Below are 25,715 nucleotides of genomic sequence, written 5' to 3'. Positions count from 1 at the left end.
AGTCAGAGAGATAGTAGGAAGTATTTCTTCAGTCATAGAGTTGTAAGGCAGTGGAATAGCCTAGAAAATGACGTAGTGGAGGCAGGAACCATACACAGTTTTAAGACGAGGTTTGATAAAGCTCATGGAGCGGGGAGAGAGAGGGTCTAGTAGCAACCGGTGAAGAGGCGGGGCCAGGAGCTAGGACTCGACCCCTGCAACCACAAATAGGTGAGTACAAATAGGTGAGTACACACACACACACCTACACACCTACACACAACAGGCCTAGTGTCTAATCGACATGTGCCTAGGACAAAATGGTAACTAACACACACACACACACACACACACACACACACACACACACACACACACACACACACACACACACACACACACCAGGAGTGAGGAGAGGATGAACCAGCAAGGCTAGACTTAGTATTCACCTTGAATAGTGCAGATATCGAGGACATCACATATGAAAGACCCCTTGGGGCCAGTGACCATGTGGTTTTAAGCTTCGAATACACAGTAGAGCTACAAGTGGAGGGAGAAGTAGGAAGGCCAGGACGAATGAAGCCAAACTACAAGATACGGGACTACACAGGAATGAGGAACTTCCTGAACGGGGTTCAGTGGGACAGAGAACTGGCAGGGAAGCCAGTTAATGAGATGATGGAATATGTAGCAACAAAATGCAAGGAGGCTGAGGAGAGGTTTGTACCCAAGGGTAACAGGAATAATGAAAAAGCCAGGATGAGCCCATGGTTTACCCAAAGGTGCAGGGAGGCAAAAACCAAGTGTGCTAGGGAATGGAAGAAATATATAAGGCAAAGGACCCAGGAGAATAAGGAGAGCAGTCGTAGAGCCAGAAACGAATATGCACAGACAAGAAGGGAGGCCCAAAGACATTTTGAAAATGACATAGCAGCGAAAGCCAAATCTGACCCGAAACTGTTGTACAGCCACATCAGGAGGAAAACAACAGTCAAGGACCAGGTAATCAGGCTAAGGAAGGAAGGAGGAGAGATAACAAGAAATGACCGTGAAGTATGTGAGGAACTCAACAAGAGATTCAAAGAAGTGTTCACAGAGTAGACAGAAGGGGCTCCAGAAAGACAGAGTGGTGGGGCACACCACCATGTGCTGGACACAGTGCACACAACCGAGGAAGAAGTGAAGAGGCTTCTGAGTGAGCTAGATACCTCAAAGGCAATGGGGCCAGATAACATCTCCCCATGGGTATTGAGAGAGGGAGCAGAGGCGCTATGTGTACCCCTAACAACAATATTCAATACATCTATCGAAACAGGGAGATTGCCTGAGGCATGGAAGACAGCAAATGTAGTCCCAATCTTTAAAAAAGGAGACAGACATGAAGCATTAAACTACAGACCAGTGTCACTGACATGTATAGTATGCAAAATCATGGAAAAGATTATCAGGAGAAGAGTGGTGGAACACCTAGAAAGGAATGATCTCATCAACAGCAGCCAACATGGTTTCAGGGACGGGAAATCCTGCGTCACAAACCTACTGGAGTTCTATGACATGGTGACAGCAGTAAGACAAGAGAGAGAGGAGTGGGTGGATTGCATATTCTTGGACTGCAAGAAGGCGTTTGACACAGTTCCACACAAGAGATTGGTGCAAAAACTGGAGGACCAAGCAGGGATAACAGGGAAGGCACTACAATGGATCAGGGAATACGAGTCAGGAAGACAGCAGCGAGTCATGGTACGTGGCGAGGTGTCAGAGTGGGCACCTGTGACCAGCGGGGTCCCACAGGGGTCAGTCCTAGGACCAGTGCTGTTTCTGGTATTTGTGAACGACATGACGGAAGGAATAGACTCTGAGGTGTCCCTGTTTGCAGATGACGTGAAGTTGATGAGAAGAATTCACTCGATCGAAGACCAGGCAGAACTACAAAGGGATCTGGACAGGCTGCAGACCTGGTCCAGCAATTGGCTCCTGGAGTTCAATCCCACCAAGTGCAAAGTCATGAAGATTGGGGAAGGGCAAAGAAGACCGCAGACGGAGTACAGTCTAGGGGGCCAGAGACTACAAACTTCACTCAAGGAAAAAGATCTTGGGGTGAGTATAACACCAGGCACATCTCCTGAAGCGCACATCAATATAACTGCTGCAGCATATGGGCGCCTAGCAAACCTCAGAACAGCATTCCGACATCTTAATAAGGAATCGTTCAGGACCCTGTACACCGTGTACGTTAGGCCCATATTGGAGTATGCGGCACCAGTTTGGAACCCACACCTAGCCAAGCACGTAAAGAAACTAGAGAAAGTGCAAAGGTTTGCAACAAGACTAGTCCCAGAGCTAAGAGGTGTGTCCTACGAGGAGAGGTTAAGGGAAATCAACCTGACGACACTGGAGGACAGGAGAGATAGGGGGGACATGATAACGACATACAAAATACTGAGAGGAATTGACAAGGTGGACAAAGACAGGATGTTCCAGAGATTGGACACAGTAACAAGGGGACACAGTTGGAAGTTGAAGACACAGATGAATCAAAGGGATGTTAGGAAGTATTTCTTCAGCCACAGAGTAGTCAGTAAGTGGAATAGTTTGGGAAGCGATGTAGTGGAGGCAGGATCCATACATAGCTTTAAGCAGAGGTATGATAAAGCTCACGGTTCAGAGAGAGTGACCTAGTAGCGATCAGTGAAGAGGCGGGGCCAGTAGCTCGGACTCGACCCCCGCAACCTCAACTAGGTGAGTACACACCCCACACACACACACACACACACCACACCACACACACACACACACACACACACACACACACACACACACACACACACACACACACACACACCATACACACACACCACACACACATACACACACACACACACACCACACACACACACACACACACACCATACACACACACATACACACCACACACACACACACATACACACACACACACACACACACACACACACACACACACACACACACACACACACACCAAACACACACACACACACACCACACACACACACCACAAACACACACACACACACACACACACACACACACACACACACACACATACAGTAGCAACTAGTGAAGAGGCAGGGCCAGTGTCAGCATAGTTGCTGATCCCCTTACATGTGTTGTATATCCATGTGTTCTATAGAAGATCCCTATGAGGCCTAGTGACTGTATGACGTCACAGGGTACAGCATGAGTGAGTGAGACGCTCTGCCTCGCTCTCACTCCACAGACAGACATACAAGCAGGCAGGACAAGGCAGGCCTGGGCTCCCACCTCTTACCACAGTCTGACAATACATAGCGTTACCATCCAACCAGTGTGTTTATCTTCACCATCATATCTCCTTCCGAACCCCCACGACAAATTGGTGCCAGCGGTGGGCCTGTAATTCTGACGATTACAGCGATTTCTGGAGATAAATTTCTACTGAGCTAAGACTCGACCCCTGCAACCGCAAATAGATGAGTACACACACATACACACACACATCCACGCACGCATATACAACAGACCTAGTGTCTAATCGACATATACCTAGGACAAAACGGTAACAAACATACATTTTAGTTTAGAGAGGCGCCAAACACGGCAGGTGGTTGGTTGCTGGAGGTTCCAGAATGTTAACATTTTGCTGGAACCACCACAGTGACCCTCCCTTGTGCGCTCTAACACACACCAAAATGTTCTTGCATTACTTATAATGAAATTATATAATATATAGTATATATGTATATGTATATATATATATATATATATATATATATATATATATATATATATATATATATATAAATTATATATATTATATATATATATATAATAAATTATATATATATATATATAAATTATATATATATATATATATATATATATATATCTATTCTAGGTAGTAGGTTGGTAGACAGCAACCGCCCAGGGAGGTACTACCGTCCTGCCAAGTGAGTGTAAAACGGAAACCTATAATTGTTTTACATGATGGTAGGATTGCTGGTGTCCGTTTTTCTGTCTCATAAACATGCAAGATTTCAGGTACGTCTTGCTACTTCTACTTACACTTAGGTCACACTACACATACATGTACAAGCATATATATACACACCCCTCTGGGTTTTCTTACTAGTTCTTGTCCTTTGTTTATTTCCTCTTATCTCCATGGGGAAGTGGAACAGAATTCTTCCTCCGTAAGCCATGCGTGTTGTAAGAGGCTACTAAATGCCGGGAGCAAGGGGCTAGTAACCCCTTCTCCTGTATATATTACTAAATGTAAAAGGAGAAACTTCCGTTTTTCCTTTTGGGCCACCCCGCCTCGGTGGGATACGGCCGGTGTGTTGAAAGAAAATATATATATATATACATATATACTATATATTATATAATTTCATTATAAGTAATGCAAGAACATTTTGGTGTGTGTTAGAGCGCACAAGGGAGGGTCACTGTGGTGGTTCCAGCAAAATGTTAACATTCTGGAACCTCCAGCAACCAACCACCTGCTGTGTTTGGCGCCTCTCTAAACTGTTGAACAAATATAATTTTTCCCTCTCCCCCCCCACCTCTGCCAACACAAACATAAACACACTCTTACCCTTCCTCATTATACTTAATTATCTCTTAGCTTGCCCAGTACATTGCAAAATTATATAAAACAAATCAAAATTGGAATATTCGAATATGCAAGGGGACACCTTTTTTCCTTACTGATAAATTTGTCAAAATAGTTATGATGACAGTGACGGGAATGAGGAGACACAGATTTGAATGGTGGCGATGAAGATGGATAGAATAAACACCTCATTGGAGTGTTTATGTTCCACATCCGCCGGACTGAAAAAGAAAAGATGTTTTCCTGGAGCGACAGTAGTAATCCCCCGATGAGGGTGTCCGAGTGAATTGCCTGGCACCGGCTTGGCCTTCCTCCAGTGTCAATATTGTCTCCCATGTGCTTTTTTATTACTATTAATATAATAATAATTAAGAAAACTTCTTCGCCTGAATAATGTTCATAACAAGTACAATTTTAATGAATATATACTTTTCCAGGCTTCTTGAAAAAATGAAGGGCCATTAATAAGGTAGCCTGACACTAAGCTCTCGCGCGCATCAATCAAGACGAACGCCACAACAGTATAAAGGCTCTGATCGCCTACACTTTCACGAGCCGATTACGGAGAAAGATTCAATTCCCTTTTGAAGCGAGTCTCAGTCCACAAATATTTTAGGTTCGTCTTTTCCGCACGTGGCTTACTTTACCAGTTCTTCATGGTACAAACACTGTTATTACCGGAGGTATTAACAGCCACGATGAGCGCCCTGCATACTGCCTCTGAAGACAGCTGCCTGCCTGCCCACCTCCTCTACTGTAAACTGTCATAAACTTTAGCCTTAATAAAGCAAACTTACGAAACGTTAAATATTTTCTGGCTTGTCTTCTTGCGCGCATGAAGGTTTCCCCCTGACCCCTCCAGGGGGATACCTAGGATCAAACCTGAATGCCACCCATTCCCCAGGTGATGTGTGACCCATACGGTTTTATCGCTCCATTGTGACTATGATAATAACTGCAAATATCTTATGATGGAGTTTACATAAAATATTACACATGGAGGACAAATTTCAATCACTCCGATACGAAAAACTTGAAATAAAAACTGGATCGGAGTATAAAATAAATTCTAACCACACAATCAACCGAAAATTTAATGTAAAGGACTTGGGAGGGATAATGTAGAAAATCTCACTTTCAAAGATCACAATACCATCTCTATCACATCTGCTAGGAAAATGATAGGATGGATAATGAGAATCTTCAAAACAAGGGATGCCAAGCCAGTAATTATTCTCTTTAAATCACTTGTTCTCTCTAGGCTAGAGTATTGCTGTATACTAACGATCCCTTTCAAGGCAGGCGAAATTCCAGATCAGGATAATATACAGAGAACTTTCACTGTACGTATACCTGGAGAGGGTTTCGGGGGTCAACGCCCCCGCGGCTCGGTCTGTGACCAGGCCTCATGGTGGATCAGGGCCTGATGAACCAGGCTGTTACTGTTAGCCGCACGTAAACCGAAGTACGAACCACAGCCCGGCTGATCAGGTACTGACTTTAGGTTCCTGTCCAGAGCCTTCTTAAAGACAGTCAGGGGTCTATTGGTAATCTCCCTTATGGATGCTGGGAGGCAGTTGAACAATCTTGGCCCCTGACACAATAAAGCACTGTAATTAATGGGAACGTCTGAAGTTCTTTGACCTGTATTCCTTTGAATGCAGGCGAGAAAGCTACATCATAATTTGCACCTGGAAAATCCTAGGACTAGTCCCAAATCTGCACAAGGAAATCACTCCCTACTGGGTAGGTTATGCAACATCCCCAGTGAAAAGCAAGGGTACCATGAGTACACTAGGAGATAACATAGTAAGTGTCAGGAGCCTAAGACTGTTCAACTGCCTCCCAGTATACATAAAGGGGATTATCAATAAGATCACCAATAGCCCGGTTGGTCAGTACCGGAAGTAACCGCCTGGTGTCAACAGACAGTAGTTGTGTAGTATATATATTTATTCTAATACCATTTATAGTTAGGCTCCTTTATTTGCCTGACGTTACGTGACTCCCCCCACACATAGGCCTCCCTCTCACTTCCACTGACCAGACTAGTAGACGGACAAGCGGACCGAATATATGCCTCCATAAGAGTCTACTTGGATGATGTTTCCTTCCACCGTCACTCATCCAAGAACTCTTACAACACTGGTTTATCAGGCCCTGGACATGGACAGGGCCGCAGGGGCGTTGATCCCCCGGAACACCCTCCAGGTATATTCCAGGTAACGATGCTGGCTGGCATTGACGTGTCTTGAATTTTTTGATGAGAAACATTCGAGGACGTTCAAAACATTATGCCTGCCTTATTACCCCTGTGCTACACTAACACTAAAACTATGCAAATATATAATACTACTACGACTACTACAGTACTACTACTACTACTACTACTACTGCTACTACTACTACTATTACTACTACTACTACTACTACTACAACTACTACCACTACTACTACTACTACTACTACTACTACTACTACTGCTGCTACTACTACTACTACTACTACTACTACTAATAATAATAATAATAATAATAATAATAATAAGAAGAAGAAGAAGAAGAAGAAGAAGAAGAAGAGGAAGAAGAAGAAGGAGGAAGACGAGGAGAAGAAGAAAACAGTAATGGAGGCTTCATCATCCGTCCGCTAATCGCAGTCCGAGATCGGACAGTCAGGTCGTCAGTAATCTGCCACAAAAGGCTGGCCCCAGGCCCTACCGCTAAACGACTACCGCTAAAGTTGGAAACCGATCACAGGTATGCCAGTAATAAGATTTGAGAGGGTATTGTTTGTACTGGGTTAATCCCTATGTTTGATCAGCTCAGGCACCCCGAGATGTGATGATTCTATTACCAGGTGGAGATGGTTTAGTGATCACACACACTCTCTCTCTCTACATTGAGTGTCTTTATACACACTTTCTCTTTCTTTGTGAATAATAAATGATGTTGACGGCATCCAGCTTTAACAGATATAATAACACATTTCTATATTAGAATAGATAGAACTCAGTGATTATAACAATAACCAAAATTTTTAAAGGGATGGACCGGTAAGCCAGCAGAAAGTCTCCGTCAGATGCCCAAAAGCTCCAGCTACAAGCCATCACATGACTAAGACCCGCATCAGGAAATATCCTGTTTTCTGACAAACCGTACGTAACCTAAACGTATAGAAGAAGAGGAAGAAGAAGAAGAAGAAGAAGAAGAAGAAGAAGAAGAAGAAGAAGAAGAAGAAGAAGAAGAAGAAGAAGAAGATTAATAACCCCGGAGACTTGGTAACCCAGGATACAACAAGAAAGCCAAGCAGTGTGTTTTTTTTTTATTGGATCCTGGTTTTAGGTCTTAACCCAAGATGCGACCCACAGCATTTAAACTAATTTCTGTGTATTTACCTACTGCTATGTACTTGTTATTGTTGCTAGTATTATTATTGTTGCTATTATTACTGTTGTCGTTGCTGCTGTTATTATCATTGTTGTTTTGTTGCTGTTATTATCGTTGTTGTTATTATTATATTTTTGCTCTATGCCTCAGGTTACAGAAGGACGAGGCCAAGGGACTGAGAGGATAGTGACGGTTTTATCCTCTACGTCAAACAGGGCGAAGAGGTTCTTAAAAACATTTAAGCTTCACGGAGGGAAAAGAAGAAGGAATAAGGGAAAGAAGAAGAAGAGAAGAAAACAGAAGGGTAGGAAGAGAAAGAGAACAAAACAGTTCAACAGTGGAGGCTCAAAACGACAGCGTCACCAGTCTGAATACTCCCAGTCCACAGCACTTCGAACACCAACAGCAAAATCTCGAGCTCCACAACCTCGTACCACAATTTCATTTCACTCTATCACTCCTCCGGAAGTCAAAAAATCAGAACTGGTGAAATTACTGACTGGAAGCAATAAACACTTCCTGGTGCAAGAAGTCAAATCTTCAACACCACCAAGGCTGAGTCGAAGAGACGGTTCAAGCGAAGTGTTTCGACTTCCAAGAGAGAATTCAAACCATTTTCTCATTCCACTGGAAATTGTCAACAGCGAGAGTTTAAAGTGGCTTCAGTACAACCCAGATATAAGAGTTAGCATCCATGTTGTTGATGGAAGTGGTGTAGGTGACCAGAGCTCCTCACCGTGGGACGACCAGAGCTCCTCAACTTGGAACGACCAAGCCCCCTCAACGTGGGACGACCAGATCTCATCGTCGGACGAGCACATCTCAGGGCACCAGAATTATCAGCAAAAAAATAAGACTCAAGGTATGTTTTCTAGTTATCAAAAGGTGTCGGTAGAGAAACATGCTGCCAGATATGCAAATAAATATAACAAAGTTGACTAGTTTGTTAAAAAATATATAAATTAGTTGCACTAATTTACAATTATTATTATTATTATTATTATTATTATTATTATTATTATTATTATTATTATTATTATTTATATAAGACAGCGCTTAGCCCGTAGGGATCATACATCTGGGGAATGGGATGTAAGCAAGTTTGATCCGAGAAAAGGGAGGATAATTCCAAATCCTACGATCATGAGTCCTTTACCAGCATCAAGACAGTCCTTCACAGCATCAAGGCAGCCCTTCGTCATCATCAAGGCAGCAGCTCCTCCCTTGAAAAAATCTCGAACACTGAGAAGACAAAATTATCTGTAATTCCACGGCATACTTATAATAACCTTAACTAAGATTATTTTCTTCGTTGGAACCAGATGATGTTTCAGTACCATGGATTTATGACTAATGTGCTGGAACCTGTTGTGTCAACACTTCGTATGTGTGACAATATAGGAATTTGTGAGGCGAAGTTTAGCCCATTATGGAAAGGACTGTGGCTAGTACAGTGTTAAGTCATGCATCCTGAGGGGGATGCATGAAGTAATTGTTAATCCCTGTTTCCGGATCTACACCCCTCAAGAGAATGCCTTGTGATGGTTTACCCAACGAATTGGATCAACCTTCCATAGTTCATATCCCTAGAGATCCATTGTGACTGTAATCCTGTTTTTTCTTGCGCTACCACTCACAGGATGAGCATGGACTGCACAGTAAACTAGCCGGTATAGCAACATAACATTTATATCCCTGCATTAAACTTGATTACTTACCATTTCTCTGGCAGGTTTAGGGCTTCATTTAAATGTTCTACACAGGCAGGATTCCTGTTTTTTCTGTCTCATGAACACGTAAGATGACAGGTAAATCTTGCAGCTAATACTAACATCCAATATACATTTGACTATATGCATGTGAATGTACATGTATTATGTACAACATGTGTATGTGTGTACACACTCATTTGAATTTCTTAATAGTTCTTGCTCTGGTAGTGTTTTCTTAAGGGCTAATACCTCCGTGAGCATTACATATCGCAGGCGACTAAAATGCCAGAAACAAGGAACTAGTAACCACATCTGTATCAATTACTAAAACAGACTAAGACGGAAATTATAAACTTGGACTGTTTAAATGTGCGTGAGTGTAGAACAGATAAAAAGAAAAAAAATTGATTGTTAATATTTGAAATAAAGGAAGCTGAATGTCCTAGTACTAAGTACAATAAAACTATAAGAGATGAGAGAATGTTACGAAGAGTAAATGAGATTAAATCGGGTGTATCTGAGAGGACTAGAGCTTAAGAGGCAGTGATGATAGAAATTTTCAACTATGGAATGGAAGGGGTGTTTAAATTCAATAATTATGTGGGATGTGAGAAGTAACTGGGTAAAAGGGCAAGAGGAGTGTAGATAAGAGATAATTTGGGAGAAGTTAAGTGAATGTTTAGGGAGTTTTGAATAAAGTGAGAGTGATTGTTGTGGGTGACTAAAGACTAAAGTGGGAGACAGTTGTAGAGGACACAGTAGTTGAGCTTGTTGTTGAGCCTGGAGAGCTGACAGAAGCTGGACACAGCGGCCTCTGCCATCTGCACCTCCCTGCAGTATGCAGTCATGTAGGTGTCTCCTATTGGCCCACTACATGGGGAACTTGTCTGTGCCTCACAGATGTGTTATGGTGATGGTGACTGTGCTAGTTAGAGTTTTACAGTTATCGTGAACATGGAATGATTACCAAACTTAATAAATATTTAGCTCTCTAAAGGATTAATTAATTAAAAAAAATCTGCAGGAATGGTGTCTGGTGTGAACGAAGACAAATCCAGGAAAGATACAGATGTAGCATCAACCACCACCATCACAACTACCACCATCGCCACACCCACTACCACCCAAACCACAGTAAGTACACCACAAGTGTAAGACTGGTAGATTAGTTGATTACGTTTAGTGGTTATTTTAGTATGTACCCAACTCATCCTGTAGGCCGTAGCAGTCGCTACACATGCATGATCTTGCATTGTTAAGATCGCCTGTCTGCGAGTGTTGTCTGCATATATATATATATATATATATATATATATATATATATATATATATATATATATATATATATATATATATATATATATATATATATATATATATATATATATATATAATGTGCCGAATAGGTGAAACTAGTCAATTACCAAGAACGCATTTAAAATTAAGTCCTTTCTAAAATTTTCTCTTATACCTTCAAAGATATATTTTTTTCATTTATTTTTGAGTAAAAATTGATAATTTTGTATCGAAAGAACCTTAGAAAACTTACCTAATCTTATTATAACAAGCCCAATTTAATTTAGCGTAATCCAACTAAATATATTTTAGATAAGTTTACAATAATTTAATAATAAACAAACACAATGAAATATATATTTTTTCATTAGGTTCAAAATGATTTTTGCGAAATATTGCAGACACAAATTTTCGTTTGCCTTATTCGGCACGACGTACATATATATATATATATATATATATATATATATATATATATATATATATATATATATATATATATATATATATATATATATATATAGCACCTAAAGTCAGTTCCTGATCAGCCGGGCTGTGGCTCGTACGTTGGTTTGCGTGCAGCCAGCAGCAACAGCCTGGTTGATCAGGCTCTGATCCACCAGGAGGCCTGGTCACAGACCGGGCCGCGGGGGCGTTGACCCCCGGAACTCTCTCCAGGTAAACACTGGACTGCAAGGAGCAGTGGTCGCTTGACCACGTCGTATACTCGTACTGCATCTGCGATCAATTACTCACTGTATCAGTAAACAAGACGCTTGCCCCTTCTGAGAGGGCTGGGCCCCTCAGGGCTGAAAGGGCTGAAAGGGGCTGAAGGGGCTGATACCCCCCTCCTGGAGAAAATTTCTCCACAGATAGGGTGCAATATAAACACTTCAAAAAGATCTCTAAATATTTGTTACATATGTATGATAATTTGTGTAACTGTATTGATGTGTACCTGTACCTAAAACTTACTAGCAGACTGTTCACTTTTTATTTGGCGAATTTTAATGGACTGAAGATGATTCGTTTTATTCGAACCAGCAGTTCGTGTTGTGTAGGCTCGACCAAGTCTGTTGTATAGGTAGTTTTGCAGTAAGTATTTGGGCCACATACGTTTTTCTATGTCCTAAAGGAAACAGCAAGCCTTAGGTTCTCTGTAGATTAAGGATCGTTATCATGAAGATTATTTATCAGTTCTCATTTAACAGTGATAGTATTATTATTATTATAATAAAAAAGAAGGGCTAAACCACAAGGGCTATACAGCGCTGGGCAACAGTGATAGTAGAGAGGTAACTTGAATGATCATACCTGAATGAGTACGAGGTTAGGTTAGGTTAGGTAAGGTCCGTCAAGAAGCAGGACTAGTGAATGAGTACGAGTTAGAGGCTCTTTATATAGGTTACAGCTCACGTATTGGAATATTAAATGTAAAAGTGCACTTAAAAGCCCCCACAAGTCAGAAGTCACAATAAAATCCGCTCCAAAAAAGAAGTTAATTAAAAATTATCTAGCAACATCGGCAAGATTGTGAGGTGGGTCTAGAGGGTGAGGATACGTGAACCTCCGCCACTAAAACGAAAATGGGGCTGAAAAGACTTGTGGGATTGGATGGACACGAATGTGGACAAGAATGTGTATGAATTAGTGTAAGGAGTCAGTTCCCCCCCCCCCAAAAAAAAGGTCTTTTTTGGGGGGGAAAGTAGAAGTGTAAGAGTTGAGTACCTGATAGTGATTATGAAATAAAGGATGTATGCTTGGAGTCTTTAGACCTTATGACAAACTGCAATGGTAGTGTGGACCAACAGGAGGGCTTTTGTGGGCTAATATGGAAATGCCGTAAACTTTGTCCTTATAAATCTGAGTGGAGTGGTGGTATTTCGGGAAATATTGTACTAGTGTCTGCATGAACAGTCAATTACTACCGTTGCCTTACATTGCAGGAGAGATGCAACACAAGTTCTGGTCTAGTGACTAGTAGAAAACAGTTTCCTCCGGTCGTTTAATGGCCACTGAGCTTTTGATGGTGGTCGAAATAGTTTAATGGAATGGTTTTACTAGTTACATGTAGCCTTTGGAGGAGCATAAAACTGCTGCAATATTTGAAATTTCATCTTCTCTACTCCACCTTCTTCCAATAAAGCCCTACAAGGCAAGACTCTCAAGTCACAAAAATACTTTAATAAATGTCAGGTGGCCATGTAATAACCACGGTACCACAAGGATGTTTCCATTCTAATGCCTATTTTACATTTGTTAATAAAGATCAGCCGACTGATTCGGCGGAATCAACAGCCTACAAATGAGCAGCAGCTCTTCGGGTAGGTCCAACTTCCTGGCGAGGGAAGAATAGACTTTATTTTGCTCTCAGACATGAACGCTCATTGGAATGGGAAATCCCAGGTAGCATTTTACATAGCGTTAAGGGAGTGAATAATTAACAATATCAAAATCACAAAAAAGTTTCTACCCACGCAAAAGTCTGGAGGATGGCATTCTCTTCCCTAAGGTTAACATTAAAATAAATTCTTACAGATGAGTAAACAGTCTTGATGAAAAAAAAGAGTATTACAGCAATACTAGTTTTAAAGATTGTAGTGTGTAGGTTTGAGTAGTTATGAAACATAACTGCAGGAACAATGGTTAGTTTAGTTAGTCAAACTAAATTTGAATTTTATATTTAGGGCTATTGGAAAAAGATGTACTGCCAAATTACACAAGAGAGCCATGATGCAAGATTATATATTAAGTAACCGTTGTCTTACAGGAGAGGACATAAGTACATGTATCAAGAAGAATCCACATAACTGGGGAGTAGATTCTCAGGTAAGTCAATTGTTTAAATGTTACTTGGGAAAGACCATTAATGAAGCTGACAACATATTTCAAATGACTATGCATTTCTGGAAATTGTTATTATTATTTATCCCTGGGGAAAGGGGATATATTGCTGCTGTTATTACATTAGGTTTGATATTTGTTATTGTTCCTACTTGAAATTCCACTTCTCTGACCTATTTTTTCTCTAAAATGTATGGTATCCCTTTGGGAATATTACATTATAGGTTATTGCTGATTTCTCTGTGTAAGAACTGTGCGGTCGGTCCTTTGCTAATCTTTCCTTTAGTATTATGCATTTGTTTCTAATTTTTTTTTAAGGGAGATTCATATGCTGTACTAGTTATATCAAAAAGGAAGTCCCTATAACCTTATTGTCCTCTCTATACCTTTCATGCCTTGTCCATCCATGCCAAAGAGGATCACAGTCTTTTTTCTCTACTTCATGAATCCGGCATTAAAATTTGTTCATTTATGATGGCCTCTCGTGGCCTAGTAGGCAACGCTCTCACACACACCGAGTATCCATGGTTCAGTCCCTGCCGGGTATACCTGGATTAGGGTTTCGGGGTAAAGGCTCCCACGGCTCGGCCTCGCTGTGGATCAAGCTTGATCAACCAGGCTGTTACTGCTGGTCGCACGTAAACCGACGTACAAACCACAGCCTGGCTGGTCAGGTATTGATTTTAGGTGGCTGTTCATCTCCTCGAAGACAGCCAGAGGGGGTCTATTGGTAATCCCACTTATCTATGTTGGGAAGCCCTGACACTTATTGTGTTGTCTCTTGGAAAATCCTAGAGGGACTAGTACCGAACTTGCACACGAAAATCACTCACAACGAAAGCAAAAGACTCGGCAGACGATGCAACATCCCCCCAATGAAAAGCAGGGGTGTCACTAGCACGTTAAGAGACAATACAGTAAGTGTCAGGGGCCCGAAACTGTTCAACCACCTCCCAGCATACATAAGGGAGATTACCAATAGACCCCTGGCTGTCTTTAAGCAGGCACTGGACAAGCACCTAAAGTCGGTACCTGACCAGCCGAGCTGTGGCTCGTATGTTGGATTGCGTGCAGCCAGCAGTAACAGCCTGGTTGATCAGGTTCTCATCCACCATGAGGCCTGGCCACAGACCGGGCCGCGGGGGCGTTGACCCCCGAAACTCTCTCCAGGTAAACTCCAGGTATACTCGTGGCACCCCTGCTTTTTATTGGGGGGATGTTGCATTTTTTGCTGAGTCTTTTGCTTTCGTAGGGAGTGATTTTCGTGTGCAAATTTGGGACTAGTACCTCTAGGATTTTCAAAGTGTATATTAACATGCATCTTTCTCGTCTGCTTTACGTGGAGTACAAATCAAAGGATTTCAACCATTCCTAGTAATTTAGGTGGTTTGTCGTACTTATACGTGCAGTGAAAATTCTGTATATTCTCAAGGCTTGCAATTTCTCCTGCCTTGAAAAGGGCCGTTAGTATACAGCAGTATTCCAGCCTAGAGAGAACAAGCGATTTGAAGAGAATAATCATGGACTTGGCATCTCTTAGTTTTGAAGGTTCTCATTATTCGTCCTATCATTTTCCTAGCAGATGTGGTAGATACAGTGTTGTGATCTTTGAAAGCTAGATTCTCTGACATTATCACTCCCAGGTCCTTCACATTAGTTTTTCGCTCTATTGTGTAGTTGGAATTTGTTTTATACTTCGATTCAGTTTTTATTTCCTCGAGTTTTCCATAGGAAAGTAATTGAAATCTGTCTTCATTGCACTTCATATTGTTTTCTGTGGCCCATTTAAAGACTTGGTTGATGTCCGCTTGAAGATTTGCACAGTGTTCGATGGATTTCACTGTCATGTATATTCGGGTATCATCAGCAAAGGACACGGCTTACGTCTCGATATATGTCAGAGGATGGGATGGGATGGGAGCGAGTACTGTACCTTGTGGAACAGAGCTTTCCACTGTAGCCGCCACTAATTTTACTCTGTTTACTATTACTCTTTGTGTTCTATTTGTTAGGAAGTTATAGACCCATCTACCCACTTTTCCTGTTATTCACTTATCACGCATTTTGTGTGCTGCTGTTACACCATGATCGCACTTGTCGAAGACTTTCGCAAAGTCTTTGTATACTACATCCGCATTTTGTTTGTCCTCCAGAGCATCTAAGACCATGTCATAGTGGTCCAGTAGTTGTGAGAGGCAGGAGCGACCTACTCTAAACCCATGCTGCCCTGGGTTGTGCAACTGATGGGTATACAAGTAGGTGGCCATCTTGCTTTTTAGAACCCTTTTATTGGGCGTGTTTCCTTACACTTGCTGTCTCCGTTCACCTAGCAAGCAGGTAGGTCCCTGGATGGTAGTCGACTGGTGTGGGCCACATCCTGGGGAACAAGATTAAAAGAACCCCAGTGAAAATAGGACAGATAGCCCTCGATGACGCACTGACTTTCTTGGGTTATCCTGGGGTTAAAAATTAGAACAAAATCTTATCTTATCCTACCATCTCTCATTTTGATTCTGGCTGTCATCTTATCAACTGAGTTTGCAAGAGAATGCTCTCTTCCTAATAATAAATTCTTGTTGCACTTTTTACTTTTATTCCATTTTCATTTTTAGAACACGTTTATAACTTGTTCATCACAATCTCTGTTCTTTCATTGATATTATTTTAAATCAATGGATATAATGGAGAAAAATACTTGATTTTATCACAGGATGTGGAGGAGTGGGATCCTGTAAAGACGGAATGGCCTCGAAATCAAGGAAGTGTACAGTCCCAACACCTTGGTGAGGGCACAAGAGCTGGTGTTGCATGGTCCCAACACCATGTTAAGGACATGAAACCGGGTACTAAAAGATCCCATTACCACAGTAAGGACTCTAGACTGGATGGCGAAAGGTCCCGACACCATGGTGACTACATGAGACATAGCAGTAGAAGGCAACGGAAAAAAAAGAAGAGAAAGCTTGAAAAAAAGAAAGACCAGGGAGAAATTACAAAAGGGAAGAACCGAGGAAAACAAATCGAAGACAGTAACAAATGGAATGAAACGTCTATAAACACAAGGAGAGATAATAGCGAAGAAGGCAGAAGACAAGTAGGAAGAAAAGGGAAAATAAGAGACGAAAAAAAAAGAAAAGGCAAAGAAGGAAGAGCCAGGGGAGAGGAGAGGCAGACAGGTTCGACACAGGACCTAGTGTTGGGGTTGGCTGAGGCACTAGAGCAGATCCTCAGCACAGATGAATTACAGCCTGACCACACAACCCATCACTCGGCTGCTGGTAAGTGTTAATCTCCTTGCTACTAATTAGAACATAAGAAAGAAAAAACACTGCAGCAGGCCTACTGGCCCATGCTTAGGTATCCCCAAAGGGGAATACTTAATTAGTAGTAACTTCTTAGTGTATTTGAGCCATAACTCGAGAATACCTTATCCAATCAGCTTCCAATCTACACATATGCTGTTATTTATGATAATTTATGTAACTATTTGTGTACCTGTACTTGAATAAACTTAACATTTGTATACAGTAACAAGAATCAGATTAATGGAACAATTGGCATTTGCAGGTGTCTCATGATCAAAGTTGTTGAACTCATTCCCTGCATCCTGAAATAACTCGGGTAACTTTCAAAACCCTTAGGGGGATATCTTCAACGTTCAAAAAGGTGCCTCTTAATTCGACGATGGTGGAAAGTTGAAGTTCAAGTATGTATGTACGTGTAAAACTGTGGAATTTTTATTCCCGTTAAATCATACTGAATAAATTTCCACTTACCTCTTCTGAATGGCTTGACAGTCTGATGGAAGTGGTGCTGCCTTTTTTATTTAAGGGGGATCGACCTATCGAGTGAATATAGGCCAAAAGTTGAATTAACACCTCTAAATTTTAGGGGTTGACTTATACGCTAAGTGCGCTGTAAAATATACAGAGAAGGATGAGAAAACTGATGTCATGTATCAGAAACCTTTCCTATGAACATATGATGAAGACTAATTTCTCACTCTGGACATTATTATTATAATCAAAAAAGAAGCGCTAAGCCACAAGGGCTATACAGCTTCGCACTCTGGAAAGATGTAGAATTAGGTAGGGGCGATATTACTTTAGTATAAAAATAGACAACAGAAATGGATGAAGGAAACGTATAAACTGAGTGCTGAAAGTATTTATTTTTAGCATGGGCCAATAGGACTACTGCAGATTAGATTTTGATTTTGCCACCGAAGTGGCTAGTTTATTGTGCACCCCATATCCATCCTGTGGACGGTAGAGCGAGAGCATATGGATACACAAAAGGCCCAGGAACTAGGCCCCAAAGGGTTAACAGAAATACATATGGATTTATATCTACATATATATAGTTCACTTATCTGTTACAAGCAAATTTAGGAAATACCTTGACATGTCACATAGGTTATTATACTGTCTGTCTCTGTATTCCTCAATAAATGGACAATTAAGCACATAGTGTTCAAGAGAGTGACCATATGCCTGATCACATAATTTACATTTAGTTTAATCATCAACTGTGTGTCTCCCAAACTGCCAGAAGTACTTGTAACCAAGCCTAAGTCTGGCCACTACAACATCAGTCAGTCAGTGTTCACATTGCAAGTTGCTCCATAAACATACTTATCTACGTTCATGTTATCATAGTGGGTTATAGATCTACTCAGGCTTCTAACTGCATTCCTATAACAATCATTTTCATTATTTACTTCTCTCCTAATATTATTCCTAATGTTAGACACAGTTGTACCAAAGTTATATTCTACATTCTCCTTCTGGGTACTCTTCTTGGCTAACATACCAACTTTATCATGAAGGAGTAATCCAATGTGTGATGGGATCCATAGCAATTGTACATTTATTCCTTTGTCTCTAATTTTTGAGTATCTATACCTGGCTTCTCCAATGAGCATGTTGTTGGAGTCATTATATGAGTCAAGAGCCTTCAATGATGACATAGAATCAGAAATGATGATAGAGTCAAGCTCAGTGTCATAGGTTACTGCAGAGATCATTCGTTGACACATATATTCTTATATGGCATTATAGGCAAAATAATAAAGAGGATCAAGGTATTTCTAGCAGACAGAAAACAGAACATTGTGAATGAAGTAAAATCAATTTGCAAATGTTATGCTCAAAGATTTGGGTGACCCTCATTAATGCTTCAACATTTATCTATTTATTTATTTTATGTCTTTGCAAACAGTACATTGAGATTTTATATATACAATAGTGGGTTACAATGCAAAGAGAGCCTCTATTATGCCTAGGTATTATGGGCCAACTTAACATTATTGGCTTACAGACTACTTAACACTTAAGGATTATATCATAGTTGTACAGTAGGATAGTAATTATTTCATAGTTGAACAGTATATTATTAATTATAAGTGAATTAAATTTGTATAAGACAAAGGATATATTCATATAGTCTAAAATGCTTTTTGTGAAAATAATGGTTCAGTTATATTCCTGTCAACAATGGATAAAAGGTTCAAAGTGATTGTTGAAGTTATGATGTGGGAGTACATAAGTGAGTATGTGTGTACTGAGTATTTAGTGTTTAGTCTAGGGTGATTAAGTGGCTTTTGAGAAGAGTCTTAAACTGATTTTCAGACTGGGTTACTTTAATATCTTCTGGTAATGAATTCCATATTTTAGGGCCCTTTATGTGCGTAGAGTTCTTACACAGTGTGATATGGACACGAAGTATACTGTATATCAAAATGAGATCTGTGTCTTGTGTTGTGGTCATGTGTCCTGTTAAGGTTGGTGAGGAGAAGTTTGAGTGGAGGGTTTATATTTGCGTGTATTGTTCTGTGTATGTAGTAGGCACATGAATAAGTATGGATGTTCTTAATGGTGAGCAGATTCAGACTTGAAAATTGGTGGAGTATGCTGGCGGGAATAATCACAAGTCAACAATTTAGCAGTTAAAACTGGACGATGCTTCCCTACCATCTGGACCATTCATATGCGAGTAACCAAAACTCGTCTAATTTCTTCTTTACAATTTAAGGACAAGTTATTTGTTTCAGACACATTTGTGACTTATTCTTCTAAAGTGTTTAAAAAATCGAATCAAGGCAGAATGAATAATAGATTTGATTTCGAAAAAAAAATATTATTGATAAAGGATTTCGATGTTTATTTGACAATAAAGTTATAGGTAAGCAAGATAAATTGCCAAGTAGTCTCAGCGATGTATAGAATATACATTAGAAAGTTTTGGAAATTAGTTAGGCATTAATATTTTTTAATGTGACCTACTTTGTTGGCTTACTGCTGTGTTTTTGCCATACTATTATTGCAGTTTGTGCTATTATTAATGGTATAACAATCACAAAAATTAACCACATCTACATCAATGATCTCCCCAATGCAACCCAACTCCTTAAACCAGTTCTATTCGCAGATAACACTACTTATGTCTACTCCCATTCGAACCCAGCTGTACTTAGAAACACTGTAAACAACGAGCTGCTAAAAATATATATTTGGATGATGACCAACTCACTCACTCAACATAGACAAAACATACTTCATTCTGTTTGGCAACAGAGCCTTAAATATCCAACTTGATATATCGATAAATGGTTCCCCTATATCAAGATATACTGCGGGTAAATTTCTAGGTCTTCTCCTTGACCGTAATCTTAAATTTCATTCCCACATCCAACACATATCCAAGAAAATTTCCAAATCAGTAGGCATCCTTTCCAAGATACGATAATATGTACAGCAAACGACACTCCTTACCCTATACCACTCTTCAATTTATCCTTACCTTACCTATGGTATTTGTGCCCAGGGATCAGCCACAGCCAATCACCTTAAATCTTTAATAACCCCACAAAAAGCTGCTGTGTGGATGATTACCAGCTCCTGTGATAGACAACACACCCCACCACTTTTCAAAAGCCTGAACTTGCTAAATATATGAGACATATACTCATATTATTGTGCCTACTACATATACAGAACATTAAAATCCACTATAAACCGTCCACTTAAACTACTTGACAGTTACAACAGAACACAGTCACAATACAAGGCATAAGGTACTCTTCAACATCCCTCGTGTCAGTCTCACACTATGCAAAAACACTATGCACATACAGGACCCGAAGGTCTGGAACTCACTACCAGAACTGGTAAAGGATCCCTGACTACTTATAAATTTAGGACTGCTAAAAAATCATCTTATCTCTCAATACATACTAACCAATTCAACCAAAACAAATGCTAATTGGTTATAGTATGTGACCTCTAGACTTTTAAACATCTGCCAGTCCATGGAATATTATTGCCTGAACCATTATCTGTAATATTGTTTTTATTATGTGCAACTTCAGGATTATTATTCTTAAAACCTCCACCTTGTCTACCTCGCATTAGTATTAAGATTATATAAAATTGTAATATAGTTAACCAATACTATCTTGTCTAGTTTTAAGTAGTTACTGTGTACTATTATGTCTAGTTTTAAGTAGTTACTATGTATTAGGATTAGTCTGCCCGAAATGCCCCAGCATGATAATGGCTTTCTTTGTACTTAGCAAACCAAAATTGTAATTACACATTGTAATTTTTACAAAGAAATAAACCTTTATCTTAATCTTATCACATTGTACTGTTACTCTTATTGCTATTAATGTAAATAGTCAACACCACAAACTCTTATCACCGTCGTCACACTAGCTACTACTATTATTCCCTTCAAGGGGGTCTTGAAACTGGTGAAGGGCTCTTGTTGCAAAAAAATTGGAACTAACATCACCTTCCTCTGATAAAACCTGTTCCTCTCGTTTCCTATCACCTCTCATTCCCCAGGCACTCTATGACCATATTATATATGCACATGGATTTAGCTGCTTTTAGGTACCACCACTCCTACTTCGATCTGGTCATTACTGCCCTCAGAAGTGGACCCGTGCACGGCTTGGTCCACCTGCAGAGTGGAGGAAGTCCTGCAAGAACTGGCTAACCTGAAGTCACTACCCTCTTGCCCCTGCCTGTACCCTGCTGACTTACCCTACCACCACCACCTCTATGACCCTACCCACCACATCTACTTTAGGTAAGTCCCTCACATTTCTCTCACCCTACACCCCTCCAACCCCTACCCACTGTATGTTATCCAATTTAGGAACATTCTCAAAAATGTACTGCACTCTGACCACAGTTAGTAATCCAAGGGTCACTTTTACCATGACCTGCCCTTAGGCTATCCTACTTTCACATGTTTTCATATTATTATTATTATTATAATCAAAAAGAAGCGCTAAGCCACAAGGGCTATACAGCATGTTTTCATATAAACCTACTGTTTTGTTGTTCTCCACCATAGGACTGGGCCATCTCATGGCAAAGACCCCTGTCAAGTAATTTTCCATGACAAATAATAAATGACTCACAGCAGTTGCACTGCACAGATTTGCATTTGGATCAAGAGTTAATACTTTTGCATCTATATTAGTTGGCACCACCAACTAGAGCACTGCATTACCAGCATTTTCTTCTTGCTGTGCTCCTGTTCAGAGAGCAAATTGCACCACTGAATGAGTAATCATACTGTATGACAATAACCCATATCAGAATTTCCCTGACATATACAAAAATAACAATGTCCCACCTTTTTTTTCCAGTTTAGGAATATCAAACCCTCAATATACACTGCCAAGTATGATTACCCTATTAATATACTTATTGTTATTACAAACAGTTATAAGCAACAGGATCATCATTTTCATTACACTTGAAACTTTCTTGTCTATTTGTTCTGCTAAAAATATGCAAGATTATAAAATATTCACATTGCTACTAAGCTCTGTCAATCCTGTAACTTCCTTTTACTGCCAGTAATGCTAATATTATCATCTGTACTAGCATTAGTTTATCAGTGTTTCATCCATAACCTGCACTGTTACAGATGGGTGGGAGTGAGCGGAGAGAAGGAGCGGATAGACGTGTACCACCGTGGTGCCCATCACTGCATTAGATCTCGTGTCACCTCAGCATCTCTGGCCTCTCAGACCTGTTGCTACGACAGGTGGGCGTTTTCCTATCCTAATCCCTTTGAAGTCTTGAGACGTATCTATGTTTTGTTAGTAGGATCATCCTCATTGTAGGAAAATGTACTGATGAACCTACTATTCTTATCACATTCATGGGAAGGAGCACTAAACTGTAGGTGTCATACAGAACCTGGGGGAATGGGAGGAAATAGGTTCAATCCAACAAAAAGGTCAGGTCCAATTCTTTGGATCAGGATCCCCTCACTGGCATCAAGAGACCTTTCTTAAGGGGTAACTGTCTGCTATAAACCATTTGTTCCAATGATAGATCAGCAATTGCTCATGAATATTAGTGACTGCCTTCATACCACCATAGTTGCTAGACTGGACAAGGCAAGGCTCCTGGGCTTCTCCTCTGTTTAGTCTGCCCGAAATGCCCCGGCATGATAGTGGCTTTCTTTGTACTTAGCAAATCAAAATTGTATTTACACATTGTAAACTATGCAAAGAAATAAAATCCTTAATACTTAGAGTAAATCCCCATTTTTATCCCTTAGCCTGATGGTAGCCTGCTAGTATAGTACAATATTATATTCGTGTAAAACTAAACTTACGTGGATCATTCAGCAAAACATAAAACATATGAGGGCACTGAAGTTTGCATGTTCTCTGTATGGGACAATCATTCACAAGATGTTGGAGTACGTATAAGTATAACTTCTTGGTTCTTGCAGAGGGTTACCAGACACCTCTCCATGGGATAGCCATGTTTGAATCTAATGTGACCAAAACTTAGTTGTAAGGATATTATTTCCCATGATAGCAGGGAAGGTAAGATGGCCAGAAACCCAATTTTGGTTTCATTAAACACAGTTTTATTGGTCACTAACAGACCAGTGATGCAAGAGCCCTTCATTGGCATCAAGGCACCCCTTAAAGAGTGTTGAACATTGTTTTATTTGATCCAGTGGAAAAGTAAGTTTACATCACATCAGCTTAAGGTTCATTTTGTGTTAGGTACATGTTACTATCAAACAAATGCTAGTGTCTAAATTATGCGAAGGATGATATTGCACCACAGTATGTCTTTATCTCTTTATCACATTTGAGGATGGGAAAGCATATTGTGTGAGCATGTTTCATGAGGTATAAAGCTTTCAACAGTGTTGGCCTTTAATGTTATTTTGTTGACTACAGTATTAATCATTCGGTACAGTTTTTTAGAAAGCTGACAATCCATCTGCTTACTTTTCCAGTTATCCCTATTAAAATCTTATGAGGTGAAAGAGGTGCAATTTCAGAGAACGAAAACTTCTGACTCGAGGGAGCGGTGCCGGGAGTCCAACACTGGTTAGTCCAGAAGTTAACTTTGCTCTACACTGGCAGGTCGACATCCTTCCCTGGCTAGCTTGCAGAGGAAACTTTCTCAGGTATGGCATATTTCTCAGGTATGGTATATTTATATACCAGTGACATTATAAATGTTCCTTCCATTATGTATTTGTATAGATTCTTTATTATTATATTCATTAGACCTATAAGGGTCATACAGAGGCTGTCGAATGAGAGATAATCAGGTGTGATCTAAAGAAGGTAAGAGTAGCTTCAATTCCTTGGATAAATAGCCCTTCACCAGTATCAAAGCAATCCCCTACCCCCCTCCTCCTTTGAAGGGTGCAGCTTTATGATTTTCTGTATGTTTATTTCAAGTAATATTCATTGCCTCTCATGCTGTTGGAGTGTGATCAAGATAACATTTATGAACACATTCTGGAAAACTGGTTAGTTGGACCTGAGTTCTGGTGTGAAAAGTATAGTGCCTGCACTGAAGGATGAATGGAGGTGTTTGTGGTTCTGCAAGTTTCTACAAGTACATATGCAAGGTATACATGCCTAGCTCATGTCAACGACATACTGTACTACTATATAGAAAGCTGTATAGCCCTTGTGGCTTAGCGCTTCTTTTTGATTATAATAATAATAATACTATATAGAAAGCTTGTTATGTAGAGCATTTCGGGCAAATTAGGTCAGTTTTGTCCCAGAATGCGACCCACACCAGTCAACTAACACCCAGTTACCCATTTTACTGATAGGTGAACAGGGACAGCAGGTGTCTTATGGAAACACATCCTAATGTTTTCCAGCCGTACTGGGGGATCGATTCCTGGACCTCAGTGTGTGAGCCTGAGTGTGCTAGCAATCAAGCTATGGGACACCTTATGATATCCTTGCCCTTTAGACAAGATACCTATTGAACGAGTGATGTTGAACGTGTGTTCTTTTGGTCACCCTACCTTGGGAAATGGCCAATGTGGTAATAAAATTACAGCCTTAATTTTTCCACCTTACAGATACCAAGCTGTTCGCCCACCCAACAATGGTCAGACATGTGCTGTCAACCCTGATGACCATAGGTACCAACAGCAGGTATACATGGCAACTGACTACTGACACTCAATGACAGTAACTTAGAAAAGCAAAAGCAGATGACATTTTTTGGAACATCACATTATTATATGAGTTATCTCCTCTAAGGTGGCATCCTCTAAATAAGTTAACAAAATATTAGTATTGATATATTCATGGGGAACATAAACCTTATAAGGGTTATAAAGCACCTATAAATTAAGAAAAATATGGCTTTCCCACATTGCAAAACATGTATGTATATGTTTTAACAAACAACAGTCATGTCCAGATGAGCCATATGACAAAACCTGGTTACCGTATTTTGGGCTGCAAATGCAAAGCATTTCTTTGGTGCCATAGTGTCCTCAGCTAGTCATATATATTCAAAGGATACTTTTGGCTACTTGGCTTAATGAACATTT

At 40.3% G+C, this 25,715-nt stretch overlaps 1 protein-coding gene across 1 annotated transcript in view; it reads left to right on the top strand.

The window, feature by feature from the left end:
- LOC128695969 (uncharacterized) overlaps positions 1–25,463 on the top strand; it is a 45,564-nt gene extending 20,101 nt beyond the window's left edge. The window contains exons 2-11 of the mRNA XM_053786953.2: positions 8,149–8,860; positions 10,735–10,844; positions 13,275–13,330; positions 13,694–13,835; positions 15,582–15,585; positions 16,538–17,128; positions 21,788–21,944; positions 22,797–22,916; positions 24,183–24,311; positions 25,236–25,463. Of these exons, the coding sequence (XP_053642928.2) occupies positions 8,149–8,860; positions 10,735–10,844; positions 13,275–13,330; positions 13,694–13,835; positions 15,582–15,585; positions 16,538–17,128; positions 21,788–21,944; positions 22,797–22,916; positions 24,183–24,311; positions 25,236–25,335 (2,121 nt within the window). The 3' untranslated portion in view covers positions 25,336–25,463. The remainder of the gene's footprint in view (positions 1–8,148; positions 8,861–10,734; positions 10,845–13,274; positions 13,331–13,693; positions 13,836–15,581; positions 15,586–16,537; positions 17,129–21,787; positions 21,945–22,796; positions 22,917–24,182; positions 24,312–25,235) is intronic.
- Positions 25,464–25,715: the final 252 nt, after the last annotated feature.

Source organism: Cherax quadricarinatus, chromosome 41 (genome assembly GCF_038502225.1).
Source record: "Cherax quadricarinatus isolate ZL_2023a chromosome 41, ASM3850222v1, whole genome shotgun sequence".
NCBI lineage: Eukaryota > Metazoa > Arthropoda > Malacostraca > Decapoda > Parastacidae > Cherax > Cherax quadricarinatus.
The sequence above is the reverse complement of the archived record's forward strand: the minus strand, read 5'-3'. Positions and strand labels throughout refer to the sequence as shown.